The sequence below is a fragment of the Oncorhynchus mykiss genome, chromosome 19, assembly GCF_057628025.1.
Source record: "Oncorhynchus mykiss isolate SJ-2025 chromosome 19, ASM5762802v1, whole genome shotgun sequence".
In the NCBI taxonomy this organism is placed as follows: domain Eukaryota; kingdom Metazoa; phylum Chordata; class Actinopteri; order Salmoniformes; family Salmonidae; genus Oncorhynchus; species Oncorhynchus mykiss.
The window spans coordinates 9,228,911-9,252,097 of NC_143040.1; the positions used below are offsets into that span (position 1 = coordinate 9,228,911).

A 23,187-nucleotide genomic window follows, 5' to 3' on the forward strand; every position below is an offset into this window, starting at 1 on the left:
GGCAGAATGGGCAGGCAGGCTCGAGGTCAGGGCAGGCAGAATGGTCAGGCAGGCTCGAGGGCAGGGCAGGCAGAATGGGCAGGCAGGCAGAATGGGCAGGCATGCTCGAGGTCAGGGCTGGCAGGTACGGAGTCCAGAAAACAGGCAAGGGTCAAAAAAGAGAATAGTAGCCGGAGTACGGGAAAACATACAGGTTAACATATGGGTTGACTTGAAAAACATACAAGACCAACTGGCACAGAGAGACAGGAAACACAGGGGATAATAAGCGACACCTGGAGGGGGTGGAGACAATCACAAGACAGGTGAAACAGATCAGGGTGTGACGTCATAGAGGGTGGCAGAGCTAGCTTCAAACAGGAAGCTCACCCCATGGTTAGATCAGTGACAGAAGATCAACTCTTTGTTCGTGTTTTGATGTTAAGGTTATAAAATGTAGTGGGAGGAGCTATAGTAGGACAAAACGGAGGAGCTTTAGTGGGAGGAGCTATTGTGGGAGGAGCTATAGTGGGACAAGACGGAGGAGCTATAGTGGGATGAGCTATAGTGGGAGGAGCTATAGTAGGACAAAACGGAGGAGCTTTAGTGGGAGGAGCTATTGTGGGAGGAGCTATAGTGGGACAAGACGGAGGAGCTATAGTGGGAGGAGCTATAGTGGGAGGAGCTTTTGTGGGAGGAGCTATAGTGGGAGGAGCTATAGTGGGACAACATGGAGGGGCTATAGTGGGAGGAGCTATAGTGGGACAACACGGAGGAGTTATAGTGGGAGGAGCTTTTGTGGGAGGAGCTATTAATGGGACAACACGGAGGAGGTGTTTTTTATAATTTTTTTACCTTTATTTAACTAGGCAAGTCAGTTAAGACCAAATTCTTATTTACAATGACAGCCTAGGAACAGTGGGTTAACTGCCTTGTTCAGGGGCAGAACAACAGATTTGTACATTGTTGGCAGGTAGCCTAGTGGTTATAGCATTAGGCCAGTAACCAGAAGGTTGCTAGATCAAATCAAATGACAAGGTAAAAATGTGTTGCTCTGACCCTGAACAAGGCAGTTAACCCACTGTTCCCCTGAACAAGGCAGTTAACCCACTGTTCCCCTGAACAAGGCAGTTAACCCACTGTTCCCCTGAACAAGGCAGTTAACCCACTGTTCCCCTGAACAAGGCAGTTAACCCACTGTTCCCCTGAACAAGGCAGTTAACCCACTGTTCCCCTGAACAAGGCAGTTAACCCACTGTTCCCCTGAACAAGGCAGTTAACCCACTGTTCCCCTGAACAAGGCAGTTAACCCACTGTTCCCCTGAACAAGGCAGTTAACCCACTGTTCCCCTGAACAAGGCTGTTAACCCACTGTTCCCCTGAACAAGGCAGTTAACCCACTGTTCCCCTGAACAAGGCAGTTAACCCACTGTTCCCCTGAACAAGGCAGTTAACCCACTGTTCCCCTGAACAAGGCACTTAACCCACTGTTCCCCTGAACAAGGCAGTTAACCCACTGTTCCCATGAACAAGGCAGTTAACCCACTGTTCCCCTGAACAAGGCACTTAACCCACTGTTCCCCTGAACAAGGCAGTTAACCCACTGTTCCCCTGAACAAGGCAGTTAACCCACTGTTCCCCTGAACAAGGCAGTTAACCCACTGTTCCCCTGAACAAGGCAGTTAACCCACTGTTCCCCTGAACAAGGCTGTTAACCCACTGTTCCCCTGAACAAGGCAGTTAACCCACTGTTCCCCTGAAAAAGGCAGTTAACCCACTGTTCCCCTGAACAAGGCAGTTAACCCACTGTTCCCCTGAACAAGGCACTTAACCCACTGTTCCCCTGAACAAGGCACTTAACCCACTGTTCCCCTGAACAAGGCAGTTAACCCACTGTTCCCCTGAACAAGGCAGTTAACCCACTGTTCCCCTGAACAAGGCAGTTAACCCACTGTTCCCCTGAACAAGGCAGTTAACCCACTGTTCCCCTGAACAAGGCAGTTAACCCACTGTTCCCCTGAACAAGGCTGTTAACCCACTGTTCCCCTGAACAAGGCAGTTAACCCACTGTTCCCCTGAACAAGGCAGTTAACCCACTGTTCCCCTGAACAAGGCTGTTAACCCACTGTTCCCCTGAACAAGGCAGTTAACCCACTGTTCCCCTGAACAAGGCAGTTAACCCACTGTTCCCCTGAACAAGGCAGTTAACCCACTGTTCCCCTGAACAAGGCAGTTAACCCACTGTTCCCCTGAACAAGGCAGTTAACCCACTGTTCCCCTGAACAAGGCAGTTAACCCTCTGTTCCTAGGCCGTCATTGTATTAATAATTTGTTTCTTAACCGACTTGCGTAGTTAAATAAAAAACGAAAGCTTTGGTTTTGACTCAGTGTACCTGTATTTATGTATTTATAGGGGACAGTTCACATGAATCTGTATGGTTATTGGACAAGGCTTAAAGCTGTCCAGACTGAATCAATGATGTTTGTAAATGATGTGACAATGGTGCTAACTGTTTGGTTTGTTATATAAAAGTGTTTGTAGAGCGATTCAATTGGTTTCTGAATGGTAGCTCCTACTAGTGACCAGCGTGTGACGCTATAACTCAGATGGGAGAACATCATAGCATACCTACATAGTTCGGTGGCCTCCAGAGGAAGGGAAGGTCTTGTAAACCTGAAGCTTAATCCAAACATGACCGTGTTAACCACCGCCACCATCACCTGTTCCTTGAATATGACGCTGGGAGTCCAAAACGCTGCCGAGATGATTGAAGTTAGACACAAGTTTCTCCCCATTGACCGGAAACGGCTCGTTGGGTAGAATCAATGGTTTTCTTACAGAAGTACATCCAAACAGTCGTGTGAATATTTAAATGCAATGTAAGAATCAGACAACCATGTAGAGACGTGGACCATAGGTTCAGTTAACTTGTTAACAGCATGTTGTCTGTTTTTTTTGACAGGACATACAGGACTGTATCGTCTGCATACATCTGCATGTCATCTTGTGGGCAAGCCGGTGGGAGATCATTTATATAGATGGCGAACAGAAGAGGGCCTAACATTGACCCTTGTGGGACGCCAATGTTAAAGTAGAGCGAGTCCCACACCCAGGCGAACCCTTGGCTTCTGTTTGTCAGATGGGAATACATTCAACTCATGGCTTCAGTGGACACATTACGGGAGGATAGTTTGGATAGGAGGACCTCATGATTCACAGTATCAAAGGGCTTTTTTTAAAGAGTTGTTAGTTCTGAATCCACATTCCATTTGATATATGGAGTTGCCCTGTCTGAGGCGATCAGTCAGCTGGTCAGCCATCCATCTCATGAATATGATATCAACATTCTTTTTTTTTTGTGAGTAGAAAACATCTTGAGGATTTTCAGAAATGTATCATGCGTTGGGCTAATCTGTTGGATAGATGTCTGAAGAGGTTACAGTAGACATAAACACAAAAAGGGGTCCCACTTATTGAAAATTCACCCTGTATGTTGGCCACGGGAGGCTGCTGAGGGGAGGACGACTCATAATAATGTCCGGAACGGAGCAAATGGAACGGCATCAAACACCTGGAAACCATGGAAACCATAGCTGCTTCGCCAGTTAGCTTTAGGGCGCGTTTGTAAATTCACTCTGGAGTGCCAGCGTGCGCTCTGTGCGTTTGTAAATTCACTCTGGAGTGCCAGCGTGCGCTCTGTGTGTTTGTAAATTCACCCTGGAGTGCCAGCGTGCGCTCTGTGCGTTTGTAAATTCACTCTGGAGTGCCAGCGTGCGCTCTGTGCGTTTGTAAATTCACTCTGGAGTGCCAGCGTGCGCTCTGTGCGTTTGTAAATTCACTCTGGAGTGCCAGCGTGCGCTCTGTGCGTTTGTAAATTCACTATGGAGTGCCAGCGTGCGCTCTGTGCGTTTGTAAATTCACTCTGGAGTGCCAGCGTGCGCTCTGTGTGTTTGTAAATTCACTCTGGAGTGCCAGCGTGTGCTCTGTGTGTTTGTAAATTCACTCTGGAGTGCCAGCGTGCACTCTGTGTGTTTGTAAATTCACTCTGGAGCGCCAGCGTGCGCTCTGTGTGTTTGTAAATTCACTCTGGCTCTGGAGTGCCAGCGTGCGCTCTGTGTGTTTGTAAATTCACTCTGGAGTGCCAGCATGCGCTCTGTGCGTTTGTAAATTCAGAGCGTTGTCAGATTGTTGTTTGTAAATTCAGAGCTTTGTTGTCAGATTGTTGTTTGTAAATTCAGAGCGTTGTCAGATTGTTGTTTGTAAAATCAGAGTGTTTGGCTCTCGGAGCATTCAGAGTGACACTGGACGCTCTGGCCGAGGAGCAGGGTTGATCCGAGCGAGCAACGGCAGTCAAGCACCCAACACTAAGTTAGCTAGCTTGCTAGTTACTTCCAGATATAAATGAGAGAACACCTCACTCTGACCATTTTATTCTCCCTAGCAGAGCTGGTTAGGCTGTTTTCATGTTATCCAGAGCATTGGTGACTGTAACTGTGCTGCTGGCAACAATTTAATTACGCTTTTTTGCCAACGTTTACTGACACCGGCCTTATTCAAAGGGTGTTGAGCACTAGTTATTCTGCGCTCTGGCACTCAGACGAGAGCACTCTGAAATCTGAGTAGATAGCCAGAGTGAATTTATGAACACACCCGAATTGGTAAGATGTCTAGCTAGTAATTTGTTAAACTAGCAAGAGGTTGCATAGCAACAGCATCAACTTCCGGTAGACAGGCGAAGAGCTAGTACGCTCAACTGAAAGGATTTGTTTACAGTATACTAAAATGCACTAATAGTATGTAACAGTATGTAATATATACTCATTAAGTATGTAGTGTACAGTATGTTAGTATGGGTACTCATTAAGTATGTAGTGTACAGTATGTTAGTACGGGTACTCATTAAGTATGTAGTGTACAGTATGTTAGTATGGGTACTCATTAAGTATGTAGTGTACAGTATGTTAGTATGGGTACTCATTAAGTATGTAGTGTACAGTATGTTAGTATGGGTATTCGAACACAGCTCATGTGTTTGATGTAGTTGATACCATTCCACTGATTCCTCTCCAGTCATCACCACAAGCTCGTCCTCCACAATTAAGGTGCCACCAACCTCCTGTGATGTAGGCCCACATTAGCGCCCTGCCTGTCCATGGCTGCGTAGTGTTTGTTCTGGATTTTGTCCCAAAATGGCACCTTATTTCCTATGGACCCTGGTCAAATGTAGTGTACTCTATAGGGGATACCAAATGGCACCCTATTCCCTATGGGCCCTGGTCAAAAGTAGTGTACTCTATAGGGGATACCAAATGGCACCCTATTCCCTATTGGCCCTGGTCAAAAGTAGTGCACTAAATAGGGAAAAGGCTGCCATTTGGGACGCTGCCTAGCCTCTGATGTATAGTGAACAAAATGTATAAACGCAACATGGAACAATTGCAAAGATTTTACTGAGTTACAGTTCATATAAGGAAATCAGTCAATTTAAATAAATAAATTAGGCCCTAATGATTGGATTTCACACGACTAGGCAGGGGCGTAGCCATGGGTGGTTCTTGGAGGGCATAGGCCCACCCACTTGGCATCCAGGCCCACCCTCTGGGGACCCAGGCTGCACTAATCTGAATGAGTTTTTTCCCCCACAAAAAGGCTTTACTACAGACAGAAATACTCCTAAAAATGTCAGGGATATTTTTTTTCCGTTCGTGAAACATGGGACCAACACTTTACATGCTGCGTTGATATTTCTGACCAGTGTACATCTCCTTCCAAGCTGCAGGAGAGAGGCCTAATCCATTTATACATAGTAGTAGGGGGGAATGAGATGCTCTGGGAATATGACGGGCACTTTGACAGTGACAATGGCCATTTGACTGCGCATCCGTTAATATGGGCACTTTGTTTTTGTTTGGACTTCATATTGTTCAGATGTAGCTTGTTATCGAATAGGGCCCTATGGTAATATGGTTTTACTATGGTAGTTAGACTTATGCAGAAGTTATTATATGAAATAATGAGTTATTATATGAAGTTATTATATGAAATAATTAGTTATTATATGAAGCTATTATATGAAATACTGAGTTATTATAAGAAGTTATTATATGAAATAATGAGTTATATGAAGTTATTATATGAAATAATGAGTTATTATATGAAATAATACCAAAATGTGCATACTGTACTTTGATAACGATCCGCCTGTATTTCTGCCATCTCCACGGTACTATACCAGTTGAACAGGCTATCGTTTATGCCTGAACGAGATCTGGTCTGTCATTCTCATTTACGCATAACAAAATCCACCGCAAACCCTCCGAAATATTTCAGTGAAATCCGTATAGAACCTCTGGAACATGTTGTTAAAAATATTTATTTAGTTTATTCCCCCAAAACCACATGTCAAGTCAACCTTTGACCTGTCGGGGATGACGTTTATAAAGAGGCGGGGGGGGAGTGCTCTCTTTGGTGAATTCTCTGCCTCCACTCAAACGAGCGCAGTCTGTAGTTGCGTGTTCACAGCTGGTCTCTCCTCAGTCAGTCATCCAGCAAGCCTCCTGTACCACCACACGCACTGTACACTAGATCCTGGACTTGATCAGAAATGTTTTTCTGTAGATCGGCTTGGCGGAGACTGGGGCTCCTGGCACGAATGGCAGTCGCCCTGCCTTTATCCAGAAATGGTGAGTGGATTACAAGTGGTCCAATTTGATGGAGTATATTGTAATAGTTTGGGGCATTTTTATATTAAGCGTTTGTTACATCCTAGCTGACGCGTCACGCGTGCGTGATGTGGGGATTTACGCGAAGGTCAATGCAATTACAGTTGGTTTTAAAGACCGTCTGTGTACACCGTTGAGCTTGATTTTATACATTTGGATGGTTTGTCCAGCATTGGGTGAATTTTGCATGCAAAGTTTCAGGATTTTTCAATCAATGCAGTTTCCTTCAAATTGCGCGACATTTATGTACTTTATTCATTCCGGGATGATCCACTGCGCCATAATTTACTAGTTTATTGAAAAACGTTGCAAGAAAAGTTACATGTAATCATTTCAATCTTACATTATTGCTGAGCGCTTGTTGAGGCAGTACGCCCCCTTTTCCGTTGGGGAGGTGTGTCCATGTCCACAAAGATTAGAACATGCAGCTCTGCACATTTTAGTTACGAAACAGCGCATCCCCGTCCAAAAACGACATAATCGGTGTTATGTAACATCCAAGCATCAAGTGCATGTATTTATCTGATATATATCCCCTAAATCGTTGTTTTTTTGAAGGCTAAGTGGAGATGTCGTAGTCTATATGATGTCCTATGGATATTCTTCACGTGTGATGGTAGCGCGTGTATAGGGGTTGTGTGAATATAGTTATCTGGATTGGCCTATAACAGCCCTACTTGAATTTGACCTGTCGAGTTCTGCAGAGGCCTCAAACTCTATAATCCAAATTGATCGTGACGTTGTATTCATTCTCCCCAGACTCATCAAGGCGTTTTGTCAGGGAGAGGGAACATGTTATTGTTGAGTTAACAGCTCTGTGTGGGTTTGAGTCAAAGCAAGGAGAAGAATGGATTTGGGTTGTATTTTTAGTGCAGCTACTTTCCCATGCACGAGCTTCATCGATAGACTGGTTCTAGTCTGGCTTCATTCCGGAACTAGAATCCCTGTTTGCTTTGTTGCATAAGGAATTTGCCCTGAGGGAGATCTGAACAGTGCTGGTTTAATTTCCTGTTTTATAAATGTTAGAGCCTCTCCAACCTCTGTGCTTTGACACTAGGATGTATATCCCCCCTGATCTACAGCTAGAAGCATAGACATGCATTGTAGCGGTAGCTTTATCCTCTGTGTATATTCACCCTGATCTACAGCTAGAAGCATAGACATGCATTGTAGCGGAAGCTTTATCCTCTGTGTATATTCACCCTGATCTGGATTATATGTAGCTGACTAATGACTTATTGATCACTAGTCAGTCATGACTAGGTCTATGTCAGGGCAGATGGGCCTCATGGTTAGGCTTTGGGCCTACATAGGGGCGGGCATTTCTTCATGCGTGTATAGTCCTGTGTGTGTCACTGCTGTGAATGGTCTCTATTCAGCTGGAAGGAATCGGTGGGTTGGTTGTTGGTTGTGGGGGAGGGGGGGTTCAATGCTATGATTGGCTGTCAGGGAGGAGACTGGAATCACGCGTGTCTGTGACACGTCTGACCTCTAGCTCAGCTTAACTGATTAGTGCCTAGCTACCTGTATAAATAACCGGGCCTTCACAGGTACAGACAGGAGGCCACTTGCCGTGTCATGGGATAAGAGAGGGCAGCAGAGTAGCTCTGGGTCAACCAGGATCAACGTCTGGTAACCACTGATGGCTGTGTTTTTTTGAGGAATGTTTTACTGGCACTGACTGTTGTGATTTGTCTTGTCCTACCTTAGTTGAATGTATTGACTGTGCGTCTCTCTGGACCAGAGTCTGCTAAATGGCCTCTATGTAAAAGGTGGTGTGTTTTTATATTTTTAATTTAACCTTTATTTAACTAGGCAAGTCAGTTAAAAACAAATTCTTATTTTCAATGACGGCCTAGGAACAGTGGGTTAACTGCCTGTTCAGGGTCAGAACATCAGATTTTTACCTTGTCAGCTCGGGGATTCAATCTAGCAACCTTCTGGTTACTGGCCCAACACTCTTACCACTAGGCCGCCACTAGGCCACCACTAGGCCGCCACTAGGCCACCACTAGGCCACCACTAGGCCACCACTAGGCCACCACTAGGCCACCACTAGGCCACCACTAGGCCACCACTAGGCCACCACTAGGCCACCTGCCTCCCCCGTGTGTGTTTGAAGCACAAACTATTGATCCGAGTTCTGGGATGTTATGTGGGTTGCTTCGGTCATCTATGGAGCTGGGGGGGGGGGGGGGGGTGGTCGTCATCTATGGAGCTGGGGGGGGGGGTGGTCATCTATGGGGGGGGGGGGGGGGTGGTCGTCATCTATGGAGCTGGGGGGGGGGGTGGTCATCTATGGAGCTGGGGGGGGGGGGGTGGTCATCTATGGAGCTGGGGGGGGGGGGGTGGTCATCTATGGAGCTGGGGGGGGGGGGGTGGTCATCTATGGAGCTGGGGGGGTGGGTGGTCATCTATGGAGCTGCGGGGGTGGGTGGTCATCTATGGAGCGGGGGGGTGGTCATCTATGGAGCTGGGGGGGGGGGTGGTCATCTATGGAGCTGGGGGGGGGGTGGTCATCTATGGAGCTGGGGGGGGGGGGTGGTCATCTATGGAGCTGGGGGGGGGGGGGGTGGTCATCTATGGAGCTGGGGGGGGGGGGGGGGTGGTCATCTATGGAGCTGGGTGGGGGGGGGGGTCATCTATGGAGCTGATAAGATTTATGTATCTGATCAGCTCACTGACGTGTTACATGGGGTGCCATTGACCTTGATCGGGGGGGTGGGGGGGGTGGTGTGAGGAGTCAGCTTGGTAGGGTACATGTGGTGCCATTGACCTCGATCGGGGGGGGGGTAGATGAGGAGTCAGCATGGTAGGGTACATGTGGGTTCTGTTGACATCTATCAGGGGGGGGTAGATGAGGAGTCAGCATGGTAGGGTACATGTGGGTTCTGTTGACCTCTATCAGGGGGGGTAGATGTGTTCTCTGCAGAGCTGCAGGATGAAATGTGATACTTTTTACATGGAGGGGAGACAGGTGCACACACACACACTCTCTCAACTAGAGACAGGTGAACACACACCCAGACACAGGTAAACACACACACTCTCTCAACCAGAGACAGGTGAACACACACCCAGACACAGGTAAACACACACACTCTCTCAACCAGAGACAGGTAAACACACACACTCTCTCAACCAGAGACAGGTAAACACACACCCAGACACAGGTAAACACACACACCTCTTATAGAACACATATGTTGCTCACACACTCACCCAGAGACGGGTGTGGAAACACACACACACTCACCCAGAGACGGGTGTGGAAACACACACACACTCACCCAGAGACGGGTGTGGAAACACACACACACTCACCCAGAGACGGGTGTGGAAACACACACACACACATCCCTCATGAGCACACACCACAGAGGCACTACTTATAGAAAAGTGTCTCTTGTTTTTCCCTGTAGGTGCCCCTCTGCCAGACCTTTGCATTCTGGGACACATGTTGAACTTTGAACCTAGTCCCCTGTACACCACCACGGTACAGTTATATTCCTGGTGTTTTCTACTCAGGGCTTAATGTATACATTCATCTATAGAAGTCCTTTACTAGTCTCTAATGGACTAACAGGCAGAAGTAGACAGCAAAACACGGCCACGATTTCCTGTGTCGTTCACTGGTTTTATGTCGTGTGGCTGTGTCGTTTCTATGGTGTGTGTATGTGATTGACTGGTTGTGTGAATGTGTTCTGTGTGTGATTTTTAGGGAGTGTTTGGGTGACGGTGTCGCAGAGGAGAGGATCTTTGGTCCAGGAAGGACAAGGTTTTATTTATGTCTGTGTTCTAAATACACCACCATTGCCAGTGTTGATAGGATCAGGCTATTTAGCCCGAGGAGAGCCAATCCTGTCAACCCTGGCAGTCTGTTTACTGAAGACTAGGCTCCTGCTCTCCACCCAGCCCTACTGGCCATGTGGACCATGCCACCCACACCACAATAACAACAACCACAACCCATTATGGAGATGTATGGTCTAATCTCAAATCTCTATTTCTGCATTTGGGTCTTTCTTTAGTGTTGTTAATATGATGGTTCTGTGAAGATGATTCAGTGTCCTACAGTCTGACAGTGATATTACACCAGCTCTAACCACTAGGCAGGGTAGCCTAGTGGTTAGAGTGTAGAGGCGGCAGGGTAGCCTAGAGGTTAGAGTGTAGAGGCGGCAGGGTAGCCTAGAGGTTAGAGTGTAGAGGCGGCAGGGTAGCCTAGAGGTTAGAGTGTAGAGGCGGCAGGGTAGCCTAGAGGTTAGAGTGTAGAGGCGGCAGGGTAGCCTAGAGGTTAGAGTGTAGAGGCGGCAGGGTAGCCTAGAGGTTAGAGTGTAGAGGCGGCAGGGTAGCCTAGAGGTTAGAGTGTAGAGGCGGCAGGGTAGCCTAGAGGTTAGAGTGTAGAGGTGGCAGGGTAGCCTAGTGGTTAGTGTTGGGCTAGTAAGTTCAAATCCCCGAGCTGACAAGGTACAAATCTGTCGTTCTGCCCCTGAACAGGCAGTTAACCCCACTGTTCCTAGGCCGTCATTGTAAATAAGAATTTGTTCTTAACTGACTTGCCTAGTTAAATAAAGTTTCAAGTGAAATGTGTTTAGATGGGGAGGGGTTTAGAAAGCAGGAAATGTTTCTTGGGGATTGTCCAATCAAAAACAGTATCAGGCATAAAACAAGGACTAGAATAGATCTGTGTTCAAACACTATTTGAAATCTTTCAAATACCTTTTGAGCTTTTGCTCTAGGCTTTCAGAACGCCAGGTGGGTAGGGTTGGTCTGTCTGTTGGTCCATTAAACCAGGCTCAATCAACAACAGAAACTACTTGAAATTATTTAAAATATTATTTCAACCCTGGTCTGGACTAGGATGGACTGGGATTGGTTGGCTAGTCGCGTTTTAGCTTGGTAGGATGGACTGGGATTGGTTGGCTAGTCACGTTTTAGCTTGGTAGGGTTGTCTGGGATAGGTTGGCTAGTTGTGTTTTAGCTTGGTCGGATGGACTGGGATAGGTTGGCTAGTTGTGTTTTAGCTTGGTCGGATGGACTGGGATTGGTTGGCTAGTTGCGTTTTAGCTTGGTAGGATGGACTGGGATAGGTTGGCTAGTTGTGTTTTAGCTTGGTAGGATGGACTGGGATAGGTTGGCTAGTTGCGTTTAGCTTGGTAGGATGGACTGGGATTGGCTAGTCGTGTTTAGCTTGTGTTTAGCTTGTTTAGCTCTGTCCAATGCAAAACTAGCATTTTCCTTACTGTCTGAGTAGATGAACAAAAAGTGTACATCTAGCTTTCTCTTCATATATTTACATGCTTTATAGTTTGTATATATGTAGATCTCCTTCTGTATCTACAGTACCAGTCAAATGTTTGAACACTGATGATTCAAGGGCTTTTCTTTATTTCTATTATTTCTACATTGTAAAATAGTGAAGACATCAAAACTATGAAATAACACACGAAATCATGTAGTAACCAAAAAAGTGTTCAACAAATTTGAATATATATATATATTTTACATTCCTCAAAGTAGCCACCCTTTGCCTTGATCATAGCTTTGCACACTCTTGGCGTTCTCTCAACCAGCTTCACCTGGAATACTTTTCCAACAGTCTTGAAGGAGTTCTCATATATACTGAGCACTTGTTGGCTGCTTTTCCTTCACTCTGCGGTCCAACTCATCCCAAACCATCTCAATTGGGTTGAGGTCGGGTGATTGTGGAGGCAAGGTCATCTGATGCAGCACTCCATCACTCTCCTTCTTGGTCAAATAGCCCTTACACAGCATGGAGGTGTGTTTGGTCTTTGTCCCGTTGAAAAACAAATGATAGTCCCATTAAGCGCCAACCAGATGGGATGGTGTATCGCTGGTTAAGTGTGCCTTGAAATCTAAATAAATCGGTGTCACCAGCAAATCACCATCACACCTCCTCCAAGCTTTACGGTGATGGCTGCTACTTTGAAGAATCTTTCACAGACAGGAACCTTGACCATTTTTGGTAAACTGGTAAACCGCCTTTATGAGATCTTCTTTGGTAGCTCTCTCTTCTGGTCCGTCCCCTAACCATGTCCCCCTCTCCACTGGGTCTCCTCACAGTGGTTCCAGTGCGGCAGATGTCCGTCGGGATCCCCGGTGGCTCTGCCACCAACGTGGCGTACGCCGTTCTGTGTGGAGGAGGCCTCACTGCCGCTGTGGTCTATGTAAGTACTGATTCAAGATTGGTTGTGTGTGTGTACCTAAGTTTAAAGGATAAGGCCTGGGCAATACATGCTGATCCTAGATCAGATTTGTTCCTGAAGGGCTCCATCTACTCAACCGTATTCTTATTTGAGTATCACCCTAGGTCAGGTTTTTTTTTTGTTTCCTCCCATAATGGTTAAGGTGATCTGGAGAGCAAACACTGATCTGAAGTCTGTGCCTGAAGGTTAACTTGAACTAAGCATGCTATATAGTTTACCCAGGCCAGTGGTTTGGTTAGGGAACAGATCCCAGGCCAGTGGTTTGGTTAGGGAACAGATCCCAGGCCAGTGGTTTGGTTAGGGAACAGATCCCAGGCCAGTGGTTTGGTTAGGGAACAGATCCCAGGCCAGTGGTTTTACCTTTATTTAACTAGTAAGTTTAAGAACAAATTCTTATTTTCAATGACGGCCTAGGAACAGTGGGTTAACTGCCTGTTCAGGGGCAGAACGACAGATTTGTACCTTGTCAGCTCGGGAGTTTGAACTTGCAACATTTAGGTTACGAGCCCAACGCTCTAACCACTAGGCTACCCACTTGACCCTCTACCTGTAGAGAACAGGCTACTCTGGTGAACGGAGGTCGTTTTTTTTATAAAGTTTGATGAAAACTGAATGTGTGCAAGATCACATAATGATGGTGTTCTACAGGACCCAATATAATACCGTAGTATCACGTTACTGTAGGATGAAAACCCCACCACATTTTTCTCTTATGTGGCTGAAACTCAACAGCCCTCGCCTCAACTAGGAACAATACACAGGTTGGCTATGGTTCAGTTAAACACCTGCTCTGTAAATCTCTCACGCACAAATATCATACCCCACCCCCCAAAAAATGCTAATCTCCACTTGTAATTGTATTGATGAGAGGTTAGCATGTCCTGGGGGTATGATATAAAATGCTAACCTCCCCTTGTAATTGTAATGATGAGAGGTTAGCATGTCCTGGGGGTATGATAAAAAATGCTAACCTCCACTTGTAATTGTAATGATGAGAGGTTAGCATGTCCTGGGGGGTATGATATAAAATGCTAACCTCCCCTTGTAATTGTATTGATGAGAGGTTAGCATGTCCTGGGGTTATGATATAAAATGCTAACCTCCCCCTTGTAATTGTAATGATGAGAGGTTAGCATGTCCTGGGGGGTATGATATAAAATGATAACCTCCACTTGTAATTGTAATGATGAGAGGTTAGCATGTCCTGGGGTTATGATATAAAATGCTAACCTCCCCCTGTAATTGTAATGATGAGAGGTTAGCATGTCCTGGGGTTATGATATAAAATGCTAACCTCCCCTTGTAATTGTAATGAGAGGTTAGCATGTCTTGGGGGGTATGATATAAAATGCTAACCTCCCCCTTGTAATTGTATTGATGAGAGGTTAGCATGTCCTGGGGGGTATGATATAAAATGCTAACCTCCCCCTGTAATTGTAATGATGAGATGTTAGTATGTCCTGGGGGGTATGATGTTGTTGTGTTACTTTCTCACTCATCATTATTCAGGATGGTCCGTAACCATGGTAGCATCCACATTACTATATCATATTTTATTCTTATTTATAATGACTCTAAAATTACACATTGTTTACCATTTTATTTCTATTGGGCACAAAATAATCTGGAACAACCAAAACAAAGTAGTTTAGTCACAAGCTTGACGTAGTCGGTTGATGCTCTGAATATGGGACCAAATACTACACTTTTCACTACTTAACACTCATACAAGTAAAATTTCCCCAAAACTGTTGGCCCCCTAAAATGGGGGGGGGGGGGGGGAGAGACTGACTATGTACAAAAAGTTTTGTAATTTCTAAACGGTTCACAAGCAATGTACGGTCATGGGTATGTCTAGACTAGAGGAGTTCTAGGTTATGGATGGGTGGGTGTGGGAACTATTAGGTTCTACATAACTGGTAAATATTTAACAAAACCTGCCTTTTGATAAAATAATCTATATGTTGAAAGATAATGATTTTTAAAAAATCCACTCTGAAACCTTATAACTGTATAAAATTGATTAGAATCAAAATTATAATCTGATGATGTGTGTAGTTTTAGTCGGAATGAGGTTAAACAATGTATCTGTATGGTGGACAAACCCACTGAGCAGGGTGTAGTTTAGGATTTGAACTTGTATGTATTAAAGTACAGGAGTACAGAGCCAAAACACACTTCTGGAGCTCACTGTATAGCCTTGTGGTAACTGTTGTCATGGAGAGTCCTTACCGCAGCAGTGGAGCTTTTTAAAGACCGTTATACCAGTTCTACAGAGAACCGTTGGCAAGGACGTTAGCTCAGGCCACTCCTTTATTGAACACTACACTGTTACTTACTAGTGCTGAGGGAAGAGAGGATTCAGCTTCTCAACTTAGATCAAGGCAGCCATTTTGAAATGCAGCTAGATTCACTTTCTGTGTTCTTTTAATTTGGCGTGTCCCTCCAACCTCTCTGTCTGTCTGTTCCATTCAGGCTTACAAGACAGTGAATGGTGACAGTGAGCGGTACAATGACCGACTCGCCGAGATGAACTCGAGGCCCAAGGGTGAGTTCTCAGTAGCCTACTGTCTGCACTGCCTCACACTCCATTGATCCACACTCTTGACATTCTACCAATAGACATGAGCCATAGAATTTAGAACCATAGAATGTAGAATCCTAGGGGAGTTCTACAATTTGTACTCTCAGTATTCCAGAATTCATCATCATAGTGGACAAGAATGGCCAGAGTTCTAGTGTCAGTTGGAGAAGGAATGTCTCATCAGAACGTTGCAACCATGACAATAATGTTTTTGTCCACACTAAGCCTAGCCAAAGGTTTTCTTTTGGCGTGGACCCTGTTTTGCCGCTGCCACCGACATGCCAGCATGGTGGAATGATCACTCTGAATGCGATTAATCTAGACTGTCAGGGCTGATTTCTGTCAGTGATTAATTGACCTGTCTGGGTTCCTGGGCCCTGTGCCCAGATCGCCTGATTGGTCTGTTGGGCTAAGCTCCTTGGTTCACATGGTGTCGCTGAAAGCTCTGATTGGTTCATGTAGAGTCTAGTTTTCTGTTCCTACCTACATTCACCCATCCTTAGTACACTAGTGGCCATACAGTGTATAGACAAACCCTAAACCTATATATATATAGACAAACCCTAAACCTATATATAGACAAACCCTAAACCTATATATAGACACACCCTAAACCTATATATAGACACACCCTCAACCTATATATAGACACACCCTCAACCTATATATAGACACACCCTCAACCTATATATAGACACACCCTCAACCTATATATAGACACACCCTCAACCTATATATAGACACACCCTACACCTATATATAGACACACCCTACACCTATATATAGACAACGGAGGTCATTTTGTGTTACAGGCGAGGCAGAGGGGGAGTTCTTTTTGGACATCTTTTAGCGTGCCTGGGAGAAATGTAGCTTGAATGCTTTAGCAGATCCTGTCTCTCCGGCGCTGTGCTGATGGGAACAGAGTGCCATTTGAGACACTGCTCTAGTCCTACCTGGCATGAAACATCTTACAACTTCCTGTCAGAACAAAGCGTAACCAACTGCCATTTCATACGTTTGTGGTGGTGGCGGGGGGGGGGGGGGGCGCCATTTTGTAGGCTTCGCTATTCGATCGCATCAACTTTAAATGAAATTCTACACCTCCCCTGACACTGGTAGCCAGTTTGTCATTGCTAGCCAACAAACTTTCAATAACTAACTCTGATTTCTACACCTGGCCTACACATATTCAACAACCTCTACCCCTTTTAAACATTCTAAACCTGTTTCCAAAATAGCTCCATAAGCTGGGCACACTTGAAAAGAAAAGAGTAATGTTGAGCTTTGGCTCCTGAACTTGGTCAGGGAACAATGCATTAACACACGATCCAAACATCAGATGTTCTTACCGGCGTCCGACTTATCTTTGCTTGCGTATTATTGTGGTTTTAGTCTGTAGTATCGTTTACTCTGCACACATCTCCACACTGTTCAGACTAAAGCCATGGGAACTCATTCATTCCCTTCATATCGACCTGTTGGTCCTTTTCTCTTTTCCTCATTTGCATATATTTTGGTGTATTCCAAAAAGCTTGTTATTTTGTTTTCTGTCCTGCCTGCATGTTACGTTTGGATGTTTGCTCGTTGCTTAGTCTGTCACAGCTCTATCGCCCTGAGTACCTGACCCCAAGTTCCTCGTCTTCTTAATTATACCGTTTAAAACCAGTTGAGGCTACTGCTGTCATTCCTGGCTAATGAGTTGAGATCTTATCCTTGTTCGTGTACTTGGGTATACTTCTACAACAGAATGTGGCTGGACCTTTAGCTAGTCAGGGGCCCGTTTAAATACCAATACAGACCACTGTGGCTAATCGGTTGATATTATCCTTGTTACCTATTATAATGGTTTGTTTATAAAAAAACAGCTGTTTTCATTTAACCTTGACCTTAACCCTGCTCTAGGTGTTCCCTCTGGCTGGGAGTGTGTCCCAAGAGGCACCCTATTTAGTGCACTACATTTGACCAGGACCCATAGGGCCCATAGAGCTCTGGTCAAATGTAGTGCACTATGTAGGGAAATGGGGTGCATCTTGGGATTGTCTCTGTGTCCGATAAGGTTACTAGCCGTCAAAGAAATCCTGGCTTCCTCCCTCTGTCCTTGTTCCCTCCATTTCTTGCCTCCTCCTGTTAATCATTAACGCCCTTGGACCAGAGATCTGTATATCAGGTCTCCACCCGAACGATGGGAGTTGTTGTCCCAATGGCGTGAAGGCAGGCGACGAGCTTCGGTCCAAAACCAGCCATAGAAACTCATTGGACTTATTTTGGACAGATTTTTGGCAAGAGTGACTCTCTGACGATCCTTAAGTTGACACCTAATGAGCTGCAGTTCACCTCTGTGGCATTAACAAGCTGTCAAATCCCCATCCTAGATTCCACTATTTCTCGCCGCTCTCTCAAAGGATCCGCGCTCTTTGCCCCTCTGACCTCCCTCCAATGACCTTTGAGGGCTTGTAATTGAGGAATAGGGATTTGACGTTTTTTTTCAAAGCCATAGGGGTCCTTTGCAGGTGTCACCAACCTGGTCGGAGCCCTAAACAACGAATGTGGTTTGCGTTGTCTTTGTTCAACTCTGAGTTCAACTCAGGATGACTGCTGATGCGAATGTGGCTCAACTTTTTATTTTAGCCAGCTACATTTCTATGCCAGTGAATCCTTCAGAAGGAACTTGCAGGGCAGGTTAACTATACTTATCCTGAATGAAGCGTTAAAGATTAGAGTTGAGGACCGTTCCAATTAGACTTCCTCCCTCTGAGTGGATCATCTCTTTATTCTCCATATTCAAAGGAGACGACTGACTCAATATTTTATTAATCAACTGTTCTCGTGTTAAAAATTGCAAATTGTCTCCACACCGTGGTCTCCACACCGTGGTCTCCACACCATAGTCTGCTGAAATTGCAGGGTGACTTTTTTGTTTCATTTTTTTTTATTTAGTCAAACATGAAAATGTGTCACTCTGGCACATGGATTGATGTTTTAAAATTGTCAATGATGGGTTCGGTGTCTGACGGGTTCGGTGTCTGACGGGTTCGGTGTCTGACGGGTTCGGTGTCTGACGGGTTCGGTGTTCGACTAGTTATGTAGTTACAAGCCTGGCTTGAGCAGGCTCGAGGAAGTGACAGGTGCACAATCAATATCTACTTAATGGGAAAAGCCTGAGCTGGAATGTGAAGCTACCTGAAGCTAGCTCATTTCAGAAAAGCCTGAGCTGGAATGTGAAGCTACCTGAAGCTAGCTCATTTCAGAAAAGCCTGAGCTGGAATGTGAAGCTACCTGAAGCTAGCTCATTTCAGAAAAGCCTGAGCTGGAATGTGAAGCTACCTGAAGCTAGCTCATTTCAGAAAGGCCTGAGCTGGAATGTGAAGCTACCTGAAGCTAGCTCATTTCAGAAAGGCCTGAGCTGGAATGTGAAGCTACCTGAAGCTAGCTCATTTCAGAAAGGCCTGAGTAGATCTAGCTACGTTTGTAGGATACGTCTCAGGGGTTTCTGGAGGGTTCAAAGGTCAAACTGCGTCACACATTAGAAGGTAGTTAACTGCTTAGCAGAGGACTAATAACTGAAAGCAGTTTAAACTTAATTTAGTATTTTTCTCCGTGTTGGATCCACCTATCCTTTTGTTCCTGATCAGGATCCTTTCTACCCAGATACCAGACCACATGGTACAATTTAGAATCTGTCTTTAGGGGATCGATGTTGGAATTGGACAAAACCCTGTAGGGAGGGATAAGACCGTATCCTCATCTTTCTCTCTATTCCACTTCTCTCTCTCTCTCTCTCTCTCTCCATCTCCTTCCAGAAGCAGCACCAGCAGCAGAGGAAGCAGCACCAGCAGCAGAGGAAGCAGCACCAGCAGCAGAGGAAGTAGAATCCACAGAAGAACCGGCACCAGTAGAAGCAGAGGTGTTAGCCGAGGTGGTCGCTGAGACGGCCGCAGTCGAGGAGGCGCCTGCAGCAGCAGAGGAAGTCGTGGCAGAAGTCGCTGTCCTAGAGGCGGTTGCAGAGGTTGCTGCGGAACCAGAGGTCGTCGCAGTTGAGGAAGCGCCTGCAGTGGAAGTTGCCGTGGTTACGGAAGAAGCTCCACCGGAGGCTGACGCAGAGGCCGTCATCGAGGACGTCGCAGATGCGGCTCCTGGCGTCGTGGAAGAGGTCGTTGCCGTGGAGGCCGCCGGTGAGGAAGTAGTGGCCGAAGTAGTGGCCGAGACGGCTCCCACCGCCCCTGAGGCAGAAGCAGCCCCTGCCGCCGAAGTAGCAGCATGAGGGGTCAAAGGTCAACCTAGAGGGGTGTGTTTAGCTGTGGTGTGTCCCTCTTACTACTACCCCCCCCAACCCTACACCTGACACCCCCCCCCCCCCCCCCCACCCCCTCCTCACAGGCCCCCTCTACACCCTATTCCCTATGTAGTGCACTACTTTCCCTGGTTTAAAGTAGCACCCTACGTACGGAATAGGGTACCTTTCTGGATCACAGCCCCCTATTTACTAGCACATGTTACAATAGGAAGCAGGAGGTGGACTATGTTCTGTCAAAGAACACTTTAGTTAGGTATGATGTCATGGTGACGGGGACAGCTGTCTCCTTTCTGACTCCTTTACACCACAGCTAAATACATAGCCGTTTCAGGTTTTTAAATAATTCCCGCTCTATTTGTCAAGCAACATGGTCCTATTTATCAGTGGGGACAGGAGTGTTTTTTTTCTGGTCGGATCATGGTTGTTGGGGAAAACTCCTGGCTCTGTTTTTCTGAGGAGTTCCTAGGTGTTAAAGGGGAAGTAAAAGGGAGATATTGGATTTATGATGGTACATGTTGTCCTGACCCACAAACCTATGTGCCTCTGAAATGGCACCCTATTCCCTATATAGGGCCCATAGGCTCTGGTACATTGTCACTATATAGGGAATAGGTTGCCTTTTTTTGGACTCTTCTAATGGAAAGTGTTCCCAAGTGGCCCTTAGAATTCAGGACAGAAAATGGCAACCTCTTTTCCTTCACTTTTGTCTGAATGACTTTGTCCCTCAAGATTCCAGATGGATGGCGGAGTTCTACATAATGTCAGTCTGCCATCTGGGCCAGATGGATGGCGGAGTTCTACATAATGTCAGTCTGCCATCTGGGCTTTGTTAAAGTTTGCAGTCCATTCTGACGATGCGTTGAACGTGCTCCAAATTCAGATTGAAAGGAAGGTCATGTTATGAACCTCGAGACGATAAGCACTTCAAGCAGGTTAAATGGTTATTATGCAAGTAATAAATATACCAGTCAGAGAAGCATTTTAATTGCTTTCTGAACGGCATCTTATTGTGAAATGTGACCAAAAAACTGCTAGCTCCTTCCTCCTCCCTGCTCTCTCCTCCTCCTCCTCTAAGTGCTGCTCACACCTCTCCCTAGGATAAGCTCTAGAAGGATTAGTCGGTGATGTCATAAAGCGCCGTGTTCCAGTGCCCAAATGGAACTCCCAGTGATCGGAACTTTGGGGATCAGTTGGTTCTGTGTCCTCACTGATCTCTTTATGACATCATATCTGTCTGATCCTTCTTATCACGTCCTAGACACTGTGCCAGGGAGAAGTCTGCCCCCACCAAGCACAGATAAGGGATCACTTCCCCCCTGCCCCCAATGCTGAGCAAATAGGGCTGCAACCAGTGGTTCCGGAAGTGGATTCTCAACCCTCAAAGCCCGTAGTGGTATCAAATATTAGCAATATTACTGTGCAACGTAGATGTTATATTTTCAACCGATATTGCAAAACAATTTCTTATTGTTGATGTAGTGCCCATCGGTTATGAATGTTTAAACCTCTGAGAAATCACGTTTGTATTGTCAGTTTGTTTCAAAGAGCACCAAAGCCTCCACTCACCATGGAGCCTCGCGGTCTGTATTGTCCAATCACAGAGCAGATACAAGTCACGTGATCTGTTAGCACCACATGATGTGGCATCGAACAGATCAGGTGACTTGGATCTGCTCTGTGGTTGGAAGATACTACAGCTATCGCGTACCATCATGTGTTCGCTAACAAACCACATTACTTGTATTCTGCTCTGTGATTGGATGACACAGACCCCCCCCCCCCCACTACACTTTTTATAAAAAATAAAAAAAACATTTTAAAGCCATTTCTAATCTTTTCAATTATTGGTTCATCCTGGAACTTTGTGTAGCTATTCATCATTTGAAACTAATTGAAACGAACAAAGAATTTGTGGCCCTGTCAGTTCCTGGAACCGTAACTGTGGGAAGAGGGGCGTGGCCCGTTGCAGCCCTAGGAAGTGTTTCATTAAAAGCGGGGTCTTGGATAAGTGCTTGGTGGGAGGGGACTTCCACTAAAATACCTTGTTGTTTACAGAACCTCGAGCCTCTACCTTCAACTTCAAACCTCCTGTAACAAACTGTAGTCGTGCATTTCTTCTTTACCTTCCTTACCTCCCTAGTGGAACGTTTGATCTAGAACAGTCCACTACTACTTTAATCAACCAACACTGTGTCGTAACCACGGTGACTGACACACAAACCAGCCAGGACTTACATGATGTAATGAAGCTGTCCAGGACGATGCTCCCAGGCTGCATCACACATTTCACTTGCCCTCCTACACACACTACACACACTACAACATCACTTGATCACACACACTACACATTTAATTGAATTATTTTACCTTTATTTAACTAGGCAAGTCAGTTAAGAACAAATTCTTATTTACAGTGACAGCCTCCCCCGGCCAAACCCACCCCTAACCCGGACGATGCCGGGCCCTATTGTGCGCTACGTTTCACCAGAGCCCTATGTTTGTGGCCTATGGGCCCTGGTTAAAACTAGTGCACTTTATAGGGAATAGGGATCCATTTGTGATGCAGACACACATTCTACTAATACTGTCACACTGTTTTTTTCCTTCAGCCAACCAATCATTCACCATCTCTCAATAGAACTTCAAAAAGTCCAAGTTTTGTTTTGTTAATTTAGTTTATTTGCGCCGATGCTGTTACGAGTCTGTCTTTTTATTTCCTAACTGTGAAAGGTAAACATTAAGGGAACATTTTTATAATAAACCCAACGATCTCACTTCAACACTACTGTTCTATTCATCTCCAACTCATCGACATTGGAAATGTTGTTCTGTCTGGAGATGGTCGCCATGGGCCAACTAATAACGCACCTTGACACCTTTTAAGGAAATGTTTTCTAAAGTATCAGTGAAGGAGAGATTCAGGAAGCTGAAGTCCTTCAATAAAGACGTTGTCAGTTACTTCTATTGCGTCCATTTCTTCTATTGTCTTACCCTCACGTGTGTAATAAACACTGCGTTTTGTCTGTTTTTATCCCAATTAAAAATGACCATTTCAGATTTTATAACTTTTTTTTTTCTTACAAAACATTTGCATATTAGGTCAGAGTTCCTGAACAGAACACATAACACAGTTTTCCAGGAAGAAATGTTTTAAAATCAATATCTAAGCCTGAACCTACACACTGTGGAAAGGTGTCAAGAGAATTTTCAATCCCAATGATAATAACTGACAATCAATAGCTCTGACCAATCCCCGAGATCTGTAAGACCATGGGTTTAATAATAATTAAAAGACTCAGCTTATGCAAAAAGAGTACAGTTTATTCAGAGAACGTTCTGAAGCTCATTATACAAAGACATCCATTTTATAGCTGCGCACA

General features: G+C 45.5%; 1 protein-coding gene across 1 annotated transcript; it reads left to right on the forward strand.

Moving 5' to 3' along the window:
• Window positions 1-6,423: 6,423 nt before the first annotated feature.
• Window positions 6,424-22,765, forward strand: LOC118946767 (uncharacterized). Its single transcript, XM_090210033.1, has 4 exons — window positions 6,424-6,663; window positions 12,787-12,890; window positions 15,405-15,477; window positions 19,314-22,765. The coding sequence occupies exons 1-4, from the start codon at window positions 6,585-6,587 to the stop codon at window positions 19,772-19,774; spliced, it is 717 nt and encodes a 238-aa protein (XP_090066159.1). The 5' UTR covers window positions 6,424-6,584; the 3' UTR covers window positions 19,775-22,765.
• The last annotated feature ends 422 nt before the right edge of the window (window positions 22,766-23,187 follow it).

What these genes read in the sequence shown, in the direction of transcription:
- LOC118946767 (XM_090210033.1), top strand. Translation starts at nt 6,585, where the DNA reads ATGTTTTTCTGTAGATCGGCTTGGCGGAGACTGGGGCTCCTGGCACGA. An exon ending in CCTGCCTTTATCCAGAAATG is followed by an intron (nt 6,664 to 12,786) that starts GTGAGTGGATTA and finishes GTCTCCTCACAG; the next exon opens with TGGTTCCAGTGCGGCAGATG. An exon ending in GATGAACTCGAGGCCCAAGG is followed by an intron (nt 15,478 to 19,313) that starts GTGAGTTCTCAG and finishes ATCTCCTTCCAG; the next exon opens with AAGCAGCACCAGCAGCAGAG.